Raw genomic sequence first — 16,381 nt, 5'->3', positions numbered from 1 at the left:
CAAAAAGCATCAACACAATGAAGAAACTGCATCAACTAATGGGCAAAACAGCTAGCTAGCATCAAAATGGCAGGATCAAATTCACACATAACACTACTAACCTTAAATGTACATGGACTAAATGCCCCAATCAAAAGACACAGACTGGCAAATTGGATAAAAAGTCAAGACCCATTGGTGCATTGTATCCAGGAAACCCATCTCACATGCAAGGATACACAAAGGCTCAAAATAAAGGGATGGAGGAAGATTTACCAAGCAAATGGAGAGCAAAAAAAAAAAAAAGCAGGAGTTGCAATCCTAGTCTCTGATAAAATAGACTTTAAACCAACAAAGATCAAAAGAGACAAAGAAGGGCATTACATAATGGTAAAAGGACCAATGCAACAAGAAGAGCTAACGATCCTAAATGTATACACACCCAATACAGGAGCACCCAGATACATAAAGCAAGTTCTTAATGACTTACAAAGAGACTTAGACTCCCATACGATAATAGTGGGAGACTTTAACACTCCATTATCAGTATTAGACAGATCAACAAGACAGGAAATTAACAAGGATATCCAGGACTTGAACTCAGACCTGGACCAAGCAAACCTAACAGACATTTACAGAATTCTCCACCCCAAATCCACAGAATATACATTCTTCTCAGCACCACATCGCACCTATTCAAAAACTGACCACATAATTGGAAGTAAATCACTCCTCAGCAAATGCAAAAGAATGGAAATCATAACAAACAGTCTCTCAGACCACAGTGCAATCAAATTAGAACTCAGAATTCAGAAACTAACTCAGAACCACACAACTTCATGGCAACTGAACAACTGGCTCTTGAATGTTGACTGGATAAACAATGAAATAAAAGCAGAAATAAAGATGTTCTTTGAAACCAATGAGAACGAAGACACAACATACCAGAATCTCTGGGACACATTTAAAGTAGTGTCTAGAGGAAAATTTACAGCAATAATGCCCACATGAGCAGCAAGGAAAGAACTAAAAGCCATACCCTATTCTCAAAATTGAAAGAGCTATAGGAGCAAGATCAAAAAACTCAAAACCAAGCAGAAGACAAGAAATAACTAAGATCAGAGCAGAACTGAAGGAGATAGAGACACAAAAATACCTTCAAAAAATCAATAAATCCAGGAGCTGGTTTTTTGAGAAGATCAACAAAATAGACAGACCACTAGCCAGACTGATAAAAAAGAAAAGAGAGAATAATCAAATACATGCAATAAAAAAAGATAAAGGGGATATCACCACAGATTCCACAGAAACACAAACCACCATCAGAGATTACTACAAACAACTCAATGCACATAAACCAGTAAACCTGGAAGAAATGGATAAATTCCTGGACACTTGCATCCTCCCAAGCCTAAACCAGGCAGAAGTCCAAACTCTGAATAGACCAATAACAATGTCTGAAGTTGAGGCAGCAATTAATAGTCTACCAACCAAAAAAAGCCCAGGTCCAGATGGGTTCACAGCCGAATTCTACCAGACATACAAAGAGGAGCTGGTACCACTGCTTCTGAAACTATTTCAAACAATCCAAAATGAGGGAATCCTTCCCAAATCATTTTGTGACACCAACATCATCCCAATGCCAAAATCCAGCAGAGACTCAACAAGAAAAGAAAACTTCAGGCCAATATCCATGATGAACATAGATGCAAAAAATTGCTACAAAGAGAATAAAATACCTAGGAATACTATTAACAAAGCATGTAAAGGATCTCTTCAAGGAGAACTACAAATCACTGCTCAGTGAAATAAGAGAGGACACAAACAGATGGAGAAACATTCCACGCTCACGGTTAGGAAGAATCAATATTGTCAAAATGGCCATACTGCCCAAAGTAATTTATAGATTCAATGCTATCCCCATCAAGCTACCAATGACCTTCTTCACAGAACTGGAAAAAAACCACCTTAAACTTGATATGGAACTGAAAGAGAGCCCGCATAACCAAGTCAATTCTGAGCAAAAAGAACAAAGCTGGAGGCACCACGCTATCTGATTTCAAACTACACTACAAGGCTACAGTAATCAAAACAGCATGGTACTGGTACCAAAACGGAGATATAGACCAATGGAACAGAACAGAGTCCTCAGAGGCAACGCCACACAGCTACAACCATCTGATATTTGACAAACCTGACAAAAACAAGCAATGGGGAAAGGATTCCCTGTTTAATAAATGGTGTTGGGCAAACAGGCTAGCCATGTGCAGAAAGCAGAAACTGGACCCCTTCCTAACACTTTGCACTAACATTAACTCCAGATGGATTAAAGACTTTAACATAAGACCTAACACCATAAAAACTCTAGAAGAAAACCTAGGCAAAACCATTCAGGACATAGGCATAGGCAAGGACTTCATGACTAAAACACCAAAAGCATTGGCAACAAAAGCCAAAACAGACAAATGGGATCTAATTAAACTCCAGAGCTTCTGTACAGCAAAAGAAATCATTAGAGTGAACCTGCAACCAACAGAATGGGAAGAAATTTTTGCAATCTACCCATCTGACAAAGGACTTACATCCAGAATCTACAAAGAACTAAAACAGATTTACAAGAAACAAACAAACAAACCCATTCAGAAGTGGGCAAAAGATATGAACAGACACTTTACAAAAGAAGACATATATGAGGCCAACAAACATATGAAAAAATGCTCATCATCACTGGTCATTAGAGAAATGCAAATCAAAACTGCATTGAGATACCATCTCACCCCAGTTAGAATGGTGATCATTAAAAACTCTGGAGACAACAGATGCTGGAGAGGATGTGGAGAAATAGGAACACTTTTACACTATTGGTGGGAGTGTAAATTAGTTCACCCATTGTGGAAGACAGTGTGGTGATTCCTCAAGGACCTAGAAATAGAAATTCCATTTGACCCAGCAATCACATTACTGGGTATATATCCAAAGGATTATAAATTGTTCTGTTATAAGATCACATGCACATGAATGGTCATTGCAGCACTGTTTAGAATAGCAAAGACTTGGAACCAACCCAAATTCCCATAGATGATAGACTGGACAGGGAAAATGTGGCACATATACACCATGGAATACTACGCAGCCATAAAAAACGATGTTTGTGTTCTTTGTAGGGACATGGATGAACCTGGAAACCATCATTCTCAGCAAACTGACACAAGAACAGAAAATCAAACACCACATGTTCTCACTGATAGGCGGGTGATGAACAATGAGAACACATGGATACAGGGAGGGAAGCATCACACACTCAGGTGTGTTGGGGGGACTAGGGGAGAGACAGTAGGGGGTAGGGAGTTGGGGATGGATAACATGGGGAGAAATGCCAGATATAGGTGATGGGGATGAAGGCAGCAAACCACATTGCCATGAATGTACCTATGCAACAATCCTGCATGTTCTTCACATGTACCCTAGAACCAAAAATGCAATAAAATTTATAAATATATATATAAAGAAAGTTGTTGCTTTCAACCAGCCACTTCTAACTATACCGTGGGGCCCTGGGGGTACACTTTTCCTTTCTTCTACTAACAGGGGTACTCCAGAGGATGAGATTGAGAAGTAGTGGACTATACTACTCTCACAAATCAATCTCTTCCCAAACCTGCTAAATTGCTCCAAGGTGGTTTCTTTTTACCATTGTTATAACCAACATGGACACCCCTTAGACAAACCTTCTGTAGAGACATTGCCTGTGTGTCCTTATCTGGAAGAAGTCTCCCTATAACCATTACACAGAGAAAACAATAATTTTTATCTGGCCTCATATTGAGGCAGCATTTTCTACCTGCATCCCTCTATATAGGGATAGACTGGCCAAATGTTAAAACTTCAGAGAAGGATGTGGGCTGAGGAGAGCTGGGGATTCATCCTTTGAATTACTGTTGGGCCTGCTGTAATGATTTGAAGTAGGATTTGTCCAGGAGGATTTGGGGCCATTCCTTAGCTATTTATAAAAACCCCTAACAACAACCACAACAGTAACAACAACTAATGTTAACTGACCACTTATTATGTGCCTGCACGGTTGAGCCTTCCAACAGTTCTGTGAAGTGGGGATCATCATTGTATTCACTTTACAGACAAAGAAACAGAGGCAGAGACAGGTAAGGAACTTGCCTATGGACTCAGACCACATATTATCTCCCAATCAACAAGCCAAGAGAATAAACAAATGCTCCACTCCCTCGCCATTTCTCTTAATTTCACCATCAAGCCCTCACACAACTAAAAGAACAACACCTCAAAATGAAATGAATCCAAGTTCTTTCAAGCACTAAACATCTTAAGACTCTCCTTGTTATTTTTAAATTTAGAAAAGGCCTTTAGAACTATGTCTCTTGGTAATGGCAGCCTGTAATCATTCTGCTCCAGGAATCAAGTGATGTGTTCAGAGTATGTCATTTTCCTCTGTGACACTAATAGCAAAACCACACTCTCAACCAAACCAAAGGATGACTGAGAGGGAGACAGATGTGTGGTCTCTTGGTTTCCACATGGCAGTTGGAACCAAGTGTTCTTGGCTTAAGCAATAACCAAGATACTTCACCTCTTACCCCCATCTGTGAAATGCTGATGCTACCTCTTTACCTCTTTGTGAGGAGTATTTCCAAGCTCCGGTTTCCAAAAACCCATGAAGATGAAATGTGTAGAGGGCATAGGCTGCCTCAGGGAACTGTTTTCCTGAAGATGTCAGAGGGTTGGGGTGGTGAATTGTATATGCTTGGATGTGTTTTAAATTTAAAACTGTATATCATAGTAAAATCATGGGAAATCCTACAGTATAGTAATTAAGAATATGACCATAGAGATCATGCTTCTTGAGTTCAAATTCAGGTTCCTACCCTTTCACATTACAGTGGCTGTGAGCTTTCTCTATCTCAATATCCCTATCGTTGATAATACATATAATAAATGTAATTCTCAAAACTACTAAATTAGGTAGATACTATTAGGTAGATGAGGAAAGTATACTAGGCTACTGGGATATAATAACCCCTTAATAAAAGATTATATTTAGATATACACACATATATGCATATGTATGTACATACATATAGTAGTGGCTTCCATTTGAATATTACAGAGATGAGAATACATGCAGAGGGAGTGTGTACTGGGTAGGTATAGAGAAAATGTTTCTTCACTGCTGAAAAATAGACAAGGATTCCAGAAACTTAGAATTCCTGCACGATGTGAAGCTGCTGAAGTCAGAGTGAGGGAAGGACACAAGATCCTAGAGCACAAGAAGAAAAGCCTAGAGGATGGCAGGGAGGCAAAGGAAGCTAGTTCTAAACACAATGATTCAGCATCTACACCTGGCCATCTTCCTTTAGCTTCAACCTCCTCTTTGCCTTGGAGAGACTGCTGGGTCTCTAGTCTGCCTAAAATAAAATTTCACTACATTTGAATGTTCCCATTCTCCTTAGCCTGAGCTCTTAACATTTTCAACAAAGATCTTGCATAATCTGATGCAGAACTTTTCCCACATCCCAGTACTGAAAAGCCTATGTGGTTCCATTTTTAAGTCACTATACTCAGAAAAAGTCAGCAGTTTGAGAAGAAGAGGACCAATTTTAGGAATTTGAAAAATATCTCCCTTTGAAATAAAGTCATATAAAAAACAAGGCAGCACATAAAACCAATTCTAATTTATATTTATATTGAAGACATTCTAATTTATATTTATGTTGAAGACATACCTTCAACAGCAAGGTCATACACATGTGAAAAAATTTGGAAACAGAAAAGTATTTTTAGGGATGAAAGATATTAATTATCAGTTGAAAAATGCAATGGAAGCAGTGAAAAGTAAGCTGGTTTACTGGGAAAACAGAAACAAAAAACAAAATAAACAATTTAGACTAGCAATTATAGGACCTGAATGAAACATTCTCTCAGCTGTCAAAGAAAAATGATAGAAAGATTAAAAAATTACACTCAGAGTATAAAAGAGATATTGGTTAGATTCAAGAATTGAATGAATAGAAGAAATGTTAATCACAAAAGGTATAGAAGAAAAAGGTTTTAAGCTGAAAAAGTTTATTAAGTCTTCAGATAGAATGACTCAAGTACTATACGAAGTACTGTACGAAATTAATGAAAGCACTACACCTGGAAATATTCTGTTGACATTTAAAAAAGAAATGTATGATAAAGAGAAAAATTCTACAAGCAGCCGGGAGGAGAAAACAGGCTACCCACATAGGAGAAAGGTATTGTATTGACATCTCTCCTTTCTAATACATGCAAGTTGACTATGCCTTTAGAAAATTTAAGGGGAAAGATAGTTAAGCTATAAGAACTTTATATTCAATGGAAATATTTACCTGGAGGTGAACACAAAAAATTCTCATATAAATAAGGACTTAGAGGGCTTAATATTCACATATTCTTCAGAAAAATCTTACCTAAAAAAAAGACTCAGCAAACTGAGGAATTAAAAATATGAAACTAAAACTTAAGTACTGGAAAGGAAGTATGTGTGTGAATGTATGTGTGGGTATTCATATATATTCAATGAAATCAGTAAATCTTACAGTAAGTTTAAATAATCATTGTTGATATGTTTATAAAATATAATGCGAATATTCTTAAAAAGAAATTCAGCGTGTCATTTGTGAAACATTCCACATTTTTTACAAACCACTGCTCAACCAAATAAGAGAGGACACAAACAGATGGAGAAACATTCCATGCTCATAGTTAGGAAGAATCAATATCGTGGAAATGGCCATACTGCCCAAAGCAATTTATAGATTCAATGCTATCCCCATCAAGCTACTAATGACCTTCTTCACAGAACTGGAAAAAACCACCTTAAACTTCATATGGAACCAAAAGAGAGCCCACATAGCCAAGTCAATTCTGAGCAAAAAGAACAAAGCTGGAGGCATCATGCTACCTGACTTCAAACTACATTACAAGGCTACAGTAATCAAAACAACATGGTACTGGTACCAAAACAGAGATATAGACCAATGGAACAGAACAGAGTCCTCAGAGGCAACGCCACACAGCTACAACCAACTGATCTTTGACAAACCTGACAAAAACAAGCAATGGGGAAAGGATTCCCTGTTTAATAAATGGTGTTGGGAAAACTGGCTAGCCATGTAAGAAAGCAGAAACTGGACCCCTTCCTGACACCTTACACTAAAATTGACTCCAGATGGATTAAAGACTTAAACATAAGACCTAAGACCATAAAAACTCTAGAAGAAAACCTAGGCAAAACCATTCAGGACATAGGCATAGGCAAGCACTTCATTACTAAAACACCAAAAAGCACTGGCAACAAAAGCCAAAATAGACAAATGGGATCTAACTAAACTCCAGAACTTCTGCACAGCAAAAGAAACAATCATTAGAGTGAATTGGCAAGCAACAGAATGGGAAAAATTTTTTGCCATCTACCAATCTGACAAAGGGCTAATATCCAGAATCTACAAAGAACCAAAACAGATTTATAAGAAAAAAACAAGCCCATTCAAAAGTGGGCAAAGGATATGAACAGACACTTTACAAAAGAAGACATATATGAGGTCAACAAACATATGAAAAAATGCTCATCATCACTGGTCATTAGAGAAATGCAAATCAAAACTATAGTGAGATACCATCTCATGCCTGTTAGAATGGGGATCATTAAAAAATCTGGAGACGACAGATGCTGGAGAGGATGTGGAGAAATAGGAACACTTTTACACTGTTGGTGGGAGTGTAAATTAGTTCACCCATTGTGGAAGACAGTGTGGCAATTCCTCAAGGACCTAGAAATAGAAATTCCATTCGACCCAGCAATCCCATTACTGGGCATATATCCAAAGGATTATAAATCGTTCTACTATAAGGACACATGCACACGAATGTTCATTGCAGCACAGTTTACAATAGCAAAGACCTGGAACCAGCCCAAATGCCCATCGATGATAGACTGGACAGGAAAAATGTGGCACATATACACCATGGAATATTATGCAGTCATTAAAAACGAGGAGTTCACATCCTTCATAGGGACATGGATGAACCTGGAAAACATCATTCTCAGCAAACTGACACAAGAACACAAAATCAAACACCACATGTTCTCACTCATAGGTGGGTGTTGAACAAGGAGAACACATGGACACAGGGAGGGGAGCACTATACACGGGGGTCTGTTGCGGGGGAGGGGGGATAGTGGGGGGGGTGGGGAGTTGGGGAGGGATAGCATGGGGAGAAATGCCAGATATAGGTGAAGGGGAGGGAGGCAGCAAATCATACTGCCACATGTGCACCTGTGCAACAACCTTGCATGTTATTCGCATGTACCCCAAAAGCTAAAATGCAATTAAAAAAAAAAAAAAAAGAAATTCCATTTGACCCAGCAATCACATTACTGGGTATATATCCAAAGGATTATAAATCATTCTATTATAAGGACACATGCACAAGAATGGTCACTGCAGTACTGTTTACAATAGCAAAGACATGGAACCAACCCAAATGCCCATCAATGATAGACTGGACAGGGAAAATGTGGCACATATACACCATGGAATACTATGCAGCCATAAAAAATGATGAGTTCGTGTACTTTGTAGGGACATGGATGAAACTGGAAACCATCATTCTCAGCAACTGACACAAGAACAGAAAATCAAACACTGCATGTTCTCACTCATAGGCGGGTGATGAACAATGAGAACACATGGACACAGGGAGGGGAGCATCACACACTGAGGTCTGTGGGGGGGATCTAGGGGAGGGACAGTGGGGGATGGGGAGTTCGGGAGGGATAACATGGGAAGAAATGCCAGATATAGGTGATGGGGAGGAATGCAGTAAACCACATTGCCATGTATGTACTTATGCAACAATCTTGCATATTCTTCACATGTACCCCAAAACATAAAACGCAATAAAATGTATTTTTTAAAAAATCATGAGATCAATGTAAAAATAAAAAAAGAAATTCAGCAAGAAGGATCAACAGATATTTATTCAATTCTTGTCACTATCAAGACAAGAAAAATTCATTGGCAACTGTTATTAGAATGCAAATAAATTATACTTTTCAAATCATTGAAAAATTAAAATATCAATAAAAGTAAAAAATAAATGAATGAAAAAAGATATATCAGGAAATGCAAACAAAATTCAAGTTTAATAATATTAATTTTGGACAAATGATATAAAGCCAACAGCACTAAAGGTGGCAAAAAGATTATTTTATATTGACAAGAAGCACACTCTGTAATGAAAACACACATAAGCCAAGTAAGATGATGTAAATTAGAAAGGAGTGTGTTGGAAATGAAAATAAAACAGTGAAGGCAGAAAATGCAAAATGACTATCTTCACAGATCAAGTAAACAAAAATATAAAATATTTAAAAATTTAATGTTTCTTTTAACAAAATTTTATTCATCAAAGTATACGTACATATTTTCTAACATCCTAGGATACTAAATAAAATTTGATCATGTAGTAGTCCACCAACAAACATTAATAAACTAAAAAACAGAAATTATATAAATTGAATTTTTAAAAACTGCAGTCTCTTGAAATTGAGAAAAGGGTAAACAAAAATGTGAAAATTGTGAAACACTTTTCCTAAATCATCCTAAATGAAAAATAGTAAATATAGCTATTAAAAAATTAACAACATTAAGAACAGGACATGTCAAAACTATATCAGATTTAAAGTATAATTTATACTATTAAAGTTTTTATTATTTAGAAAGAAATAAAGTATAGTGGATAGTCTTTTTTGTTTTTTTGAGATGGAGTCTCGCTGTGCTGCTCAGGCTGGAGTGCAGTGGTGAGATGTCAGCTCACTGCAACCTCCACCTTCCGGGGTCAAGGGATTCTTGCCTTCCGAGTAGCTGGGATTACAGGTGCACACCAACATGCCCAACTAATTTTTGTATTTTTAGTTGAGATGGTGTTTCACCACATTGGCCAGGCTGGTCTCGAAATCCTGGCCTCAAGTGATCAGCCTGTGTTGGCATCCCAAAGTCCTGGGATTATAGGTGTGAGCCACCACACTGGGCAATTATCTTTTATTTTGAGAAGCCAGAAAAACTTGCAATATAAGAAGCAGACGGAATTAATAATAGTAAAAAAATAAAATGAATCATAAAATTTAAAAATATATAAAACAGAACTTATGAATAAATTTAAGAAAGAAACCATTAGGTAATTTGAATGGGGCAAATAAGAGAAAAGAAAATAGCTTTACAAGACTGTAGGAAAGGGATATAACCAAAGATACAGAAGAGCTTTTGAAAATTAAAACGATATGTGATAAATTTAAAATGTCAACATATTGGTAATTTCTACCATTTCTCAAGGTAGAAAACATGATAAAAACAGTAACACAAAAAGTTGAGGTAACTGTCAAAGAGCTTCTTCAATAATAATTTAAGCTTTGATGGTTTTCCTCTGAGTTGTATCAAACTTGGAACAAACATTTGCTTTCTATATTAGTTAAGCAATTCTGCAGCTTATAGAAAGATTGCCTACTCATTTTTCCAAGCTCATGTAATCCTTTTACTCCCAACCTGATAAAGATTGTATGAAATAAAGCCCCAGAATACTCTCACTATTAAATATTGATGAGTAATATCTTCCAGCTTATATTAAATTAAATCCAGAAACACAATAAAAACATAGCAAACTATGTTAAAGTTTATTCTAGGAATGTAAGGTTGGTTTTTCATTAGGATTGATTGATTAATTAATTAATTTATTATACAGCACACTCTGTTGCCCAGGCTGGAGCGCATTGGTGTGATTATGCCTCACTACATACAGCCTTTACCTCCCAGGCCTCAATCGATCCTCTCGCCTCAGCCTCCTGAGTAGCTGTGACCACAGATGTGTGACAACACACCTGGCTAATTTTTAATTTTTTTTTTTTTGATAGTGATAGGGTCTCCCTTTGTTGCTCAGGCTGGTCTTGAACTCCTGGGCTCAACTGATCCTCCTATCTCAGCTTCGCAAAGTGCTGGGATTACAGGTGTGAGCCACTGTGCCAGGCCCATTAGGAGAGCTTTTGATTTCAAATTTTACTTTGAGAGGTCAAAGGAGACAGAAGAAAGACATAATTATTTTCATGTGGCAAAAGGGCATTTAATGTAACGACTATTACAGATAATTTTTAATAATCTTGCATTTGAAGAATCCTTCCTTAACATAGTAGATAAAATTTATGAAGTTAGCATCCAATACAATGCATAATTGTAAAACCCAATAGAGAATTAAAGTCTGAAAATTTTAGAATGTAAGAAGATACACAGGAAGACATATTAGCTATAAATATTAGAAAAGAGAACAGAATTAATCACAGATATTACAATCACCACATTGGAAACCCACTTCAAAATTAACTGGAAAACTATTAGAACTAAGAAAATGTTTCATTAAAGTGGTGGGATAAGAGGGTAGGCATGGTGGCTCACGTCTGTAATCCCAGCACTTTGGGAGGCTGAGGTAGGCGGATTATTTAAGGTCAGGAGTTTGAGACCAGCCAGACCAACATGGTGAAACTCCCATCTCTACTAAAATACAAAAATTAGCCAGGTGTGGTGGTACGCACCTGTAATCCCAGCTACTAGGGAGGCTGAGGCAGGAGAATCATTTGAACTTGGGAGGTGGAGGTTGCAGTAAACTGAGATCGCATCATTGCACTCCAGCCTGGGTGACAGACCAAGACACCCTCTTAAATAAAAGAATAATAAAAATACAGAACTAAATCTACAAAAAACCTGTTGGAAACCTATTGTTTTCTCCAAAATTAATATTTCTTAAGCTTTTTTTTTTTTTTTTTTGGCAGGAGATGGGGATGGGGGCTGTAGGCCTCTTCTGCTACAGAAAACTCACCAACATGCACATTTTTGTAAATCATTTTATGGAGTTCAATAGAAGCCCATGGATCACAAACTATAGTTTCACCAGTCAAGAGTGAAGAATGACAATTTGGAAAATACAACAGAAAAACATTTCTTTCACAATAAAAGCAATACTTTCAGATGCCTGGGGAAAAAAAAGTTAACAATTAGACTAATTTGAAGAAAAGAATAAAACTGCACTGAGGGACATAAATGAGATGAGATATATCCCTAAATAAGGAAATAAGTATAGAAAATAATGCAGTGCCGTTGCTGCTGAGTTAATCTGTGTTTTTCATACAGTTCAAATGAAAATCCCAGGGATATCTGGAAACATAAAACGTTATTTAACATGTATATGGTTGGAAAAATCCAGTAAAGACCAAGGAGATTTTCACCCAAGATTAGAAATGTGGATAGACTGGTCCTCCAGATGTTAAAACTAATTAAAACAATGTGATCCAAGTATAGAAACAAACGGAAAAACAGAACAGAATAGAAAATCCAGTAATAAACCCAAGCCTAGCAAAGAGTTTAACTATTCAAATCGTTGGTAAAAGATTATTACGCAATGGTGTGGGAAGAACTGGCCAATCAATCAGGGAAAGAAACACTGGACATTGACCTTGTACCTTACATCATAATAAATTCTAGAAGAAATACAATTTAAATAAAAAAGAATAAAAAATATTATAAGAAAAGGTGGTAATAGAAAGGACAATGACAGCCCAATTGCAATTATAAATAGGGGTGCTAAATTTCTGAATAATATAAGAAACAGAATTCAGATATATGTTAAAAGAATATATCATAACCAGATGTATATAGAAATACTAGAATGATCCATTATTTAAAAATGATTTTTATGACATTCACTTTACTAGTAGGTAAAAGAAAAAATATCACATTCTTGACAGACAGCAAAATTGCATTTGATTAAATTGAGCATGTATTCTTTCAAATGAATAGTTGAACTTCTTGACATGGTCTCATTTCCAAATGATGACACATTTGAAGTATTTCAATTAATGTAAGAACAAGACTATTTTTGGGCTTCCAGGGAATCAAATGTAGTAGTTAACATTATTTTACTCTTACAGTACTTAAATTGACATCATACACTCTATTATACTAATGAAGTGACCTGCAAAATTTGTTAGAATCCGTCAACTGTTTAAACTGATGAAGCCAGGAAGTCTTGGAAGAGCAACATGATACAATACAAAGTACAGGAGGTGGACCAAATTTAGAATCCAGAATCAGAATACTAGTTTGGTGGAATACTGGCTATTTGACCTCGGCAGGTTACGTAAGCGTTTTGAACCTCAGTGTCCTTATCTGTAAAACTCAAGTAATAGCAGCCAAGATAGAATATACTTGCTACTGCCTATATCGCCTGCTTATTACAACAGAAAAAGCAACCAGCTACACTGGAAAGTAAACAAAACTGGTGGACTGGGGAGGAAAATTAAAACCAAGAGAAATGACCACAGTACCATGAGGTCCAGAATTTCCGTCCCCCAACTCAAGTAGCCGCAAACTCCCCAAATATGGTGACAGACACGTTTATAGAGTTAAGAAGCTTTGCAAAGTCAAAATTGGGTACCCTGAAAGAAAACCATGCCCCACACATAATCAAACGGCTAAGAACTAAAAAAGAAAAAACTGTGAAAGCAGTTAAACAACACATATATAAAACAATGATTCAAATGACTGTATAGTTCCTTCCCATTAGAAAATAGAGTACAATGGTTATATGAGGATAAATAAAAAATGATATGTAAAGTGCTTTGCAGATAAAAGACACAAATGGTAGGCATTATTAGTCTAATTATAGTTTCTTTACTATATCTTAACACATTATATTTATTTTCCATTCTATTTTTTCATCTTCTCATAGCTTTACCCTATGTGTATTTGATCTCAAGAACTAAATACAGATAGTCATTCCTCACTATAGGCAGAGGATTGGTTCATGATCCCTGAGCATACCAAAATCCATGCTGTCAGTCCTGCAGAACCTGCAGATACCAGAAGTCAGCCCTCCATATATGTGGGTTTTGCATCCCGCGAATACTGTATTTTTGATCTGCATTTGGTTAAAAAATACCCATGCATGAGTGGACCCATTCAGTTCAAAATGTTGTTTAAGGATCGGCTGTACATCTTTGATATTATTTCTTTTGATTTATCCAAAACCTTTTGCTGAAATGAAAGTCTTTGCCAATTCATGTCTTGCTTTTGAACAAGTTTTTCTTAATTTTATAAAGTTTCTCAAATATTATACAGGTATATTAATGGACCCTTAACTGTTTTATAGGGATATTGTGAAGATCAAGTGAGATAGAAAACTATGAATTTCTGTGCTCAACTAAAACACTGCAAGTCATATATTTCAGAAGCAGTACTAGCTTGGAAGATCTGAAAGCCTGATTCTTTTAGCCAGTCTCCTGAGAAAGAGTTTCAGAGAGCTCTGGCCCACATCTCTTCCATAGGCTGATGAGGTTGGGGGTGTGTCCATGAACCACACTGTGCTTCGCCAGCTGACCTAGGCCAAGCAGTCACTACATGAAATGCACACAGCCTTCAGCAAGGCATTTCTGGCTGTTGTTTCATGCACATTTGACCCATATGAAATGCTGCTTCCAGCAAACCAGGGACTGTACCCTCTGTCTTCTCTTCAGAACAGGAAAATAGCAGTAGTGAAGTTAAGGCACACAAAAATTAGATTCCAAGTAGATTCCGAGGATGACTAATTCCAACAAACATAACAAACCAAAACGGGTCTAGAAGCCTTGGCATTCTGATAGTGTTTATAAATACCTGACCCCTCTGCCCCCTTCAACTTCCCAGAAGCTGCAGGCATTAACACACAAAACACCTGCAAGTGATGTGTGAACCTGGTCTCTTGGCCAAACTCTCATGCAGGGAGCATGTAAGCCAGCATGAAGCTGCACTAGGAAGCCTTGGGTTGTAGCAGGATGTGAAGAACAGGTAAGAGGGGTGTTTAGCTCCCCATTGCTGAGCAAAAGACATCTCTGCCTAAAGGATGGCATTGTCTAAAGACTGAGCAAGATGAGGCATCTTGAGATGGCTAGAGACAACTCCTCAGAGCTTCTTAAAATCCTTGGCCAATATTGAAGGCAAGTCACACAAGTGTCTTGGATTTTATGATTCTCTGTTAAACAGAAGGCAGCAAGGTAAACTGGAAAGAATGTAGAGGCTGGCTGGGTCTGGTCTGGGTTCTGTTTACTATTCTCAGGAAGGTGATATGGCCTCAGTTTCTCCTTCTGTTAATAAGGGATCAGAAACTCCTGTTTTTTGAATGGGGTGATTGACTTTTTAACAACAGGGATGAGAAGTATGCTTACCTGTCTTCTGTCAGTTTCATTAAGGTTGTTCCTCGAGTGGAGAAGACAATAAAGGACATTCTCAGCTGTGGGCTGGAAAGAAAGAAGGTCTATGAGGACAGACAATAAGACTGTGCATGCCACTCCCTTCAGGCTCCCTCCCTGTCCCTCCAGTTCTATCATGGTTGCCAGAGCTGATGACCCCTAATGTACAGGGGGCCTCTAAGGCTGGCATTGTGGGTGTTGATTAGCCAGCAGTATATTTGAAGTGTAGGTCAAAGAGAAGACACCCTGGGTCTTCTTGGAGGCTGCTTCTGCTCGGGGAGTGTGGATTACGAGTTAGAATGATAAACTTCCTTGTTGCCCTGTGTTCTGTTTGAAGAAGTGTGTTCCAACAAGGGGACCAGTCTGTATGGTGTCTATAAAAGGGGATCCCAATAGACAAAATTTGATAATATTTCCACAGTAGTCTGGTGTATTCTCTAATGATGAGTTGCAGCTTGATGCCATCAGCCATTAACATCATATAACAAACTCCCTTTGATCTGAAAGTGGAATCACCATCAACTTTTAATTTCTCCTTGGCTTCCCAAGGAGATTATCCTCTAAGGAGAGAATGTGCTGACTGGTCATAAGAATATCTATTCCATTTGGCAGCATTATTAATGAATAAATTGGCATGGTTTTTATATGGCAGTGCTCAGGAGCATTCTCAATGTAAGAGTCACACTCTGGAGGCAGAAGCACTCTCACCTGAGGGTGAACTTGTTTCTCAGTCTGCAAGATGGACCATCAGACTGCACGGATTCAGTAGCGCAATGCCATTCTGTTGTTCAACTTGTTCTTCTGTGATAGCGTCAATCTATTTCTTCACAATGCAATAACCTCCCACACTTCATTGGGCTGTGAAACTTATAGTTCCAGTTCCCCAAGTGTTTCTCGAACCTGCCTCACTTCCCATTTCTTAACGTAAGATCCTGGCCTCAATTGTCTGACCACTACAATTTCCTCGCTGGCGTCTTGCCTAGGAGTGTTCTTTGCTCCAATTCACTCTTTACATTGCTCCCAGAATTATTTTCCTAAAACAAAAATTATATCCTGTCACTTAACTGCTATTAGATT

The 16,381-nt window shown here is 37.6% G+C and overlaps 1 protein-coding gene across 1 annotated transcript in view; it reads right to left on the bottom strand.

The window, feature by feature from the left end:
* ANTXR1 (ANTXR cell adhesion molecule 1) overlaps positions 1 to 16,381 on the bottom strand; it is a 260,387-nt gene that overhangs the window by 212,746 nt on the left and 31,260 nt on the right. The window contains 1 exon segment of the mRNA XM_021671061.2: positions 15,281 to 15,352. Within this exon segment, the coding sequence (XP_021526736.2) occupies positions 15,281 to 15,352 (72 nt within the window).

The sequence above is a fragment of the Aotus nancymaae genome, unplaced genomic scaffold (assembly GCF_030222135.1).
Source record: "Aotus nancymaae isolate 86718 unplaced genomic scaffold, 86718_ANA_hifiasm-v0.15.2.pri h1tg000057l, whole genome shotgun sequence".
Taxonomy (NCBI): Eukaryota; Metazoa; Chordata; class Mammalia; order Primates; family Aotidae; genus Aotus; species Aotus nancymaae.
This window is presented reverse-complemented; position numbering and strand designations above follow the sequence as displayed.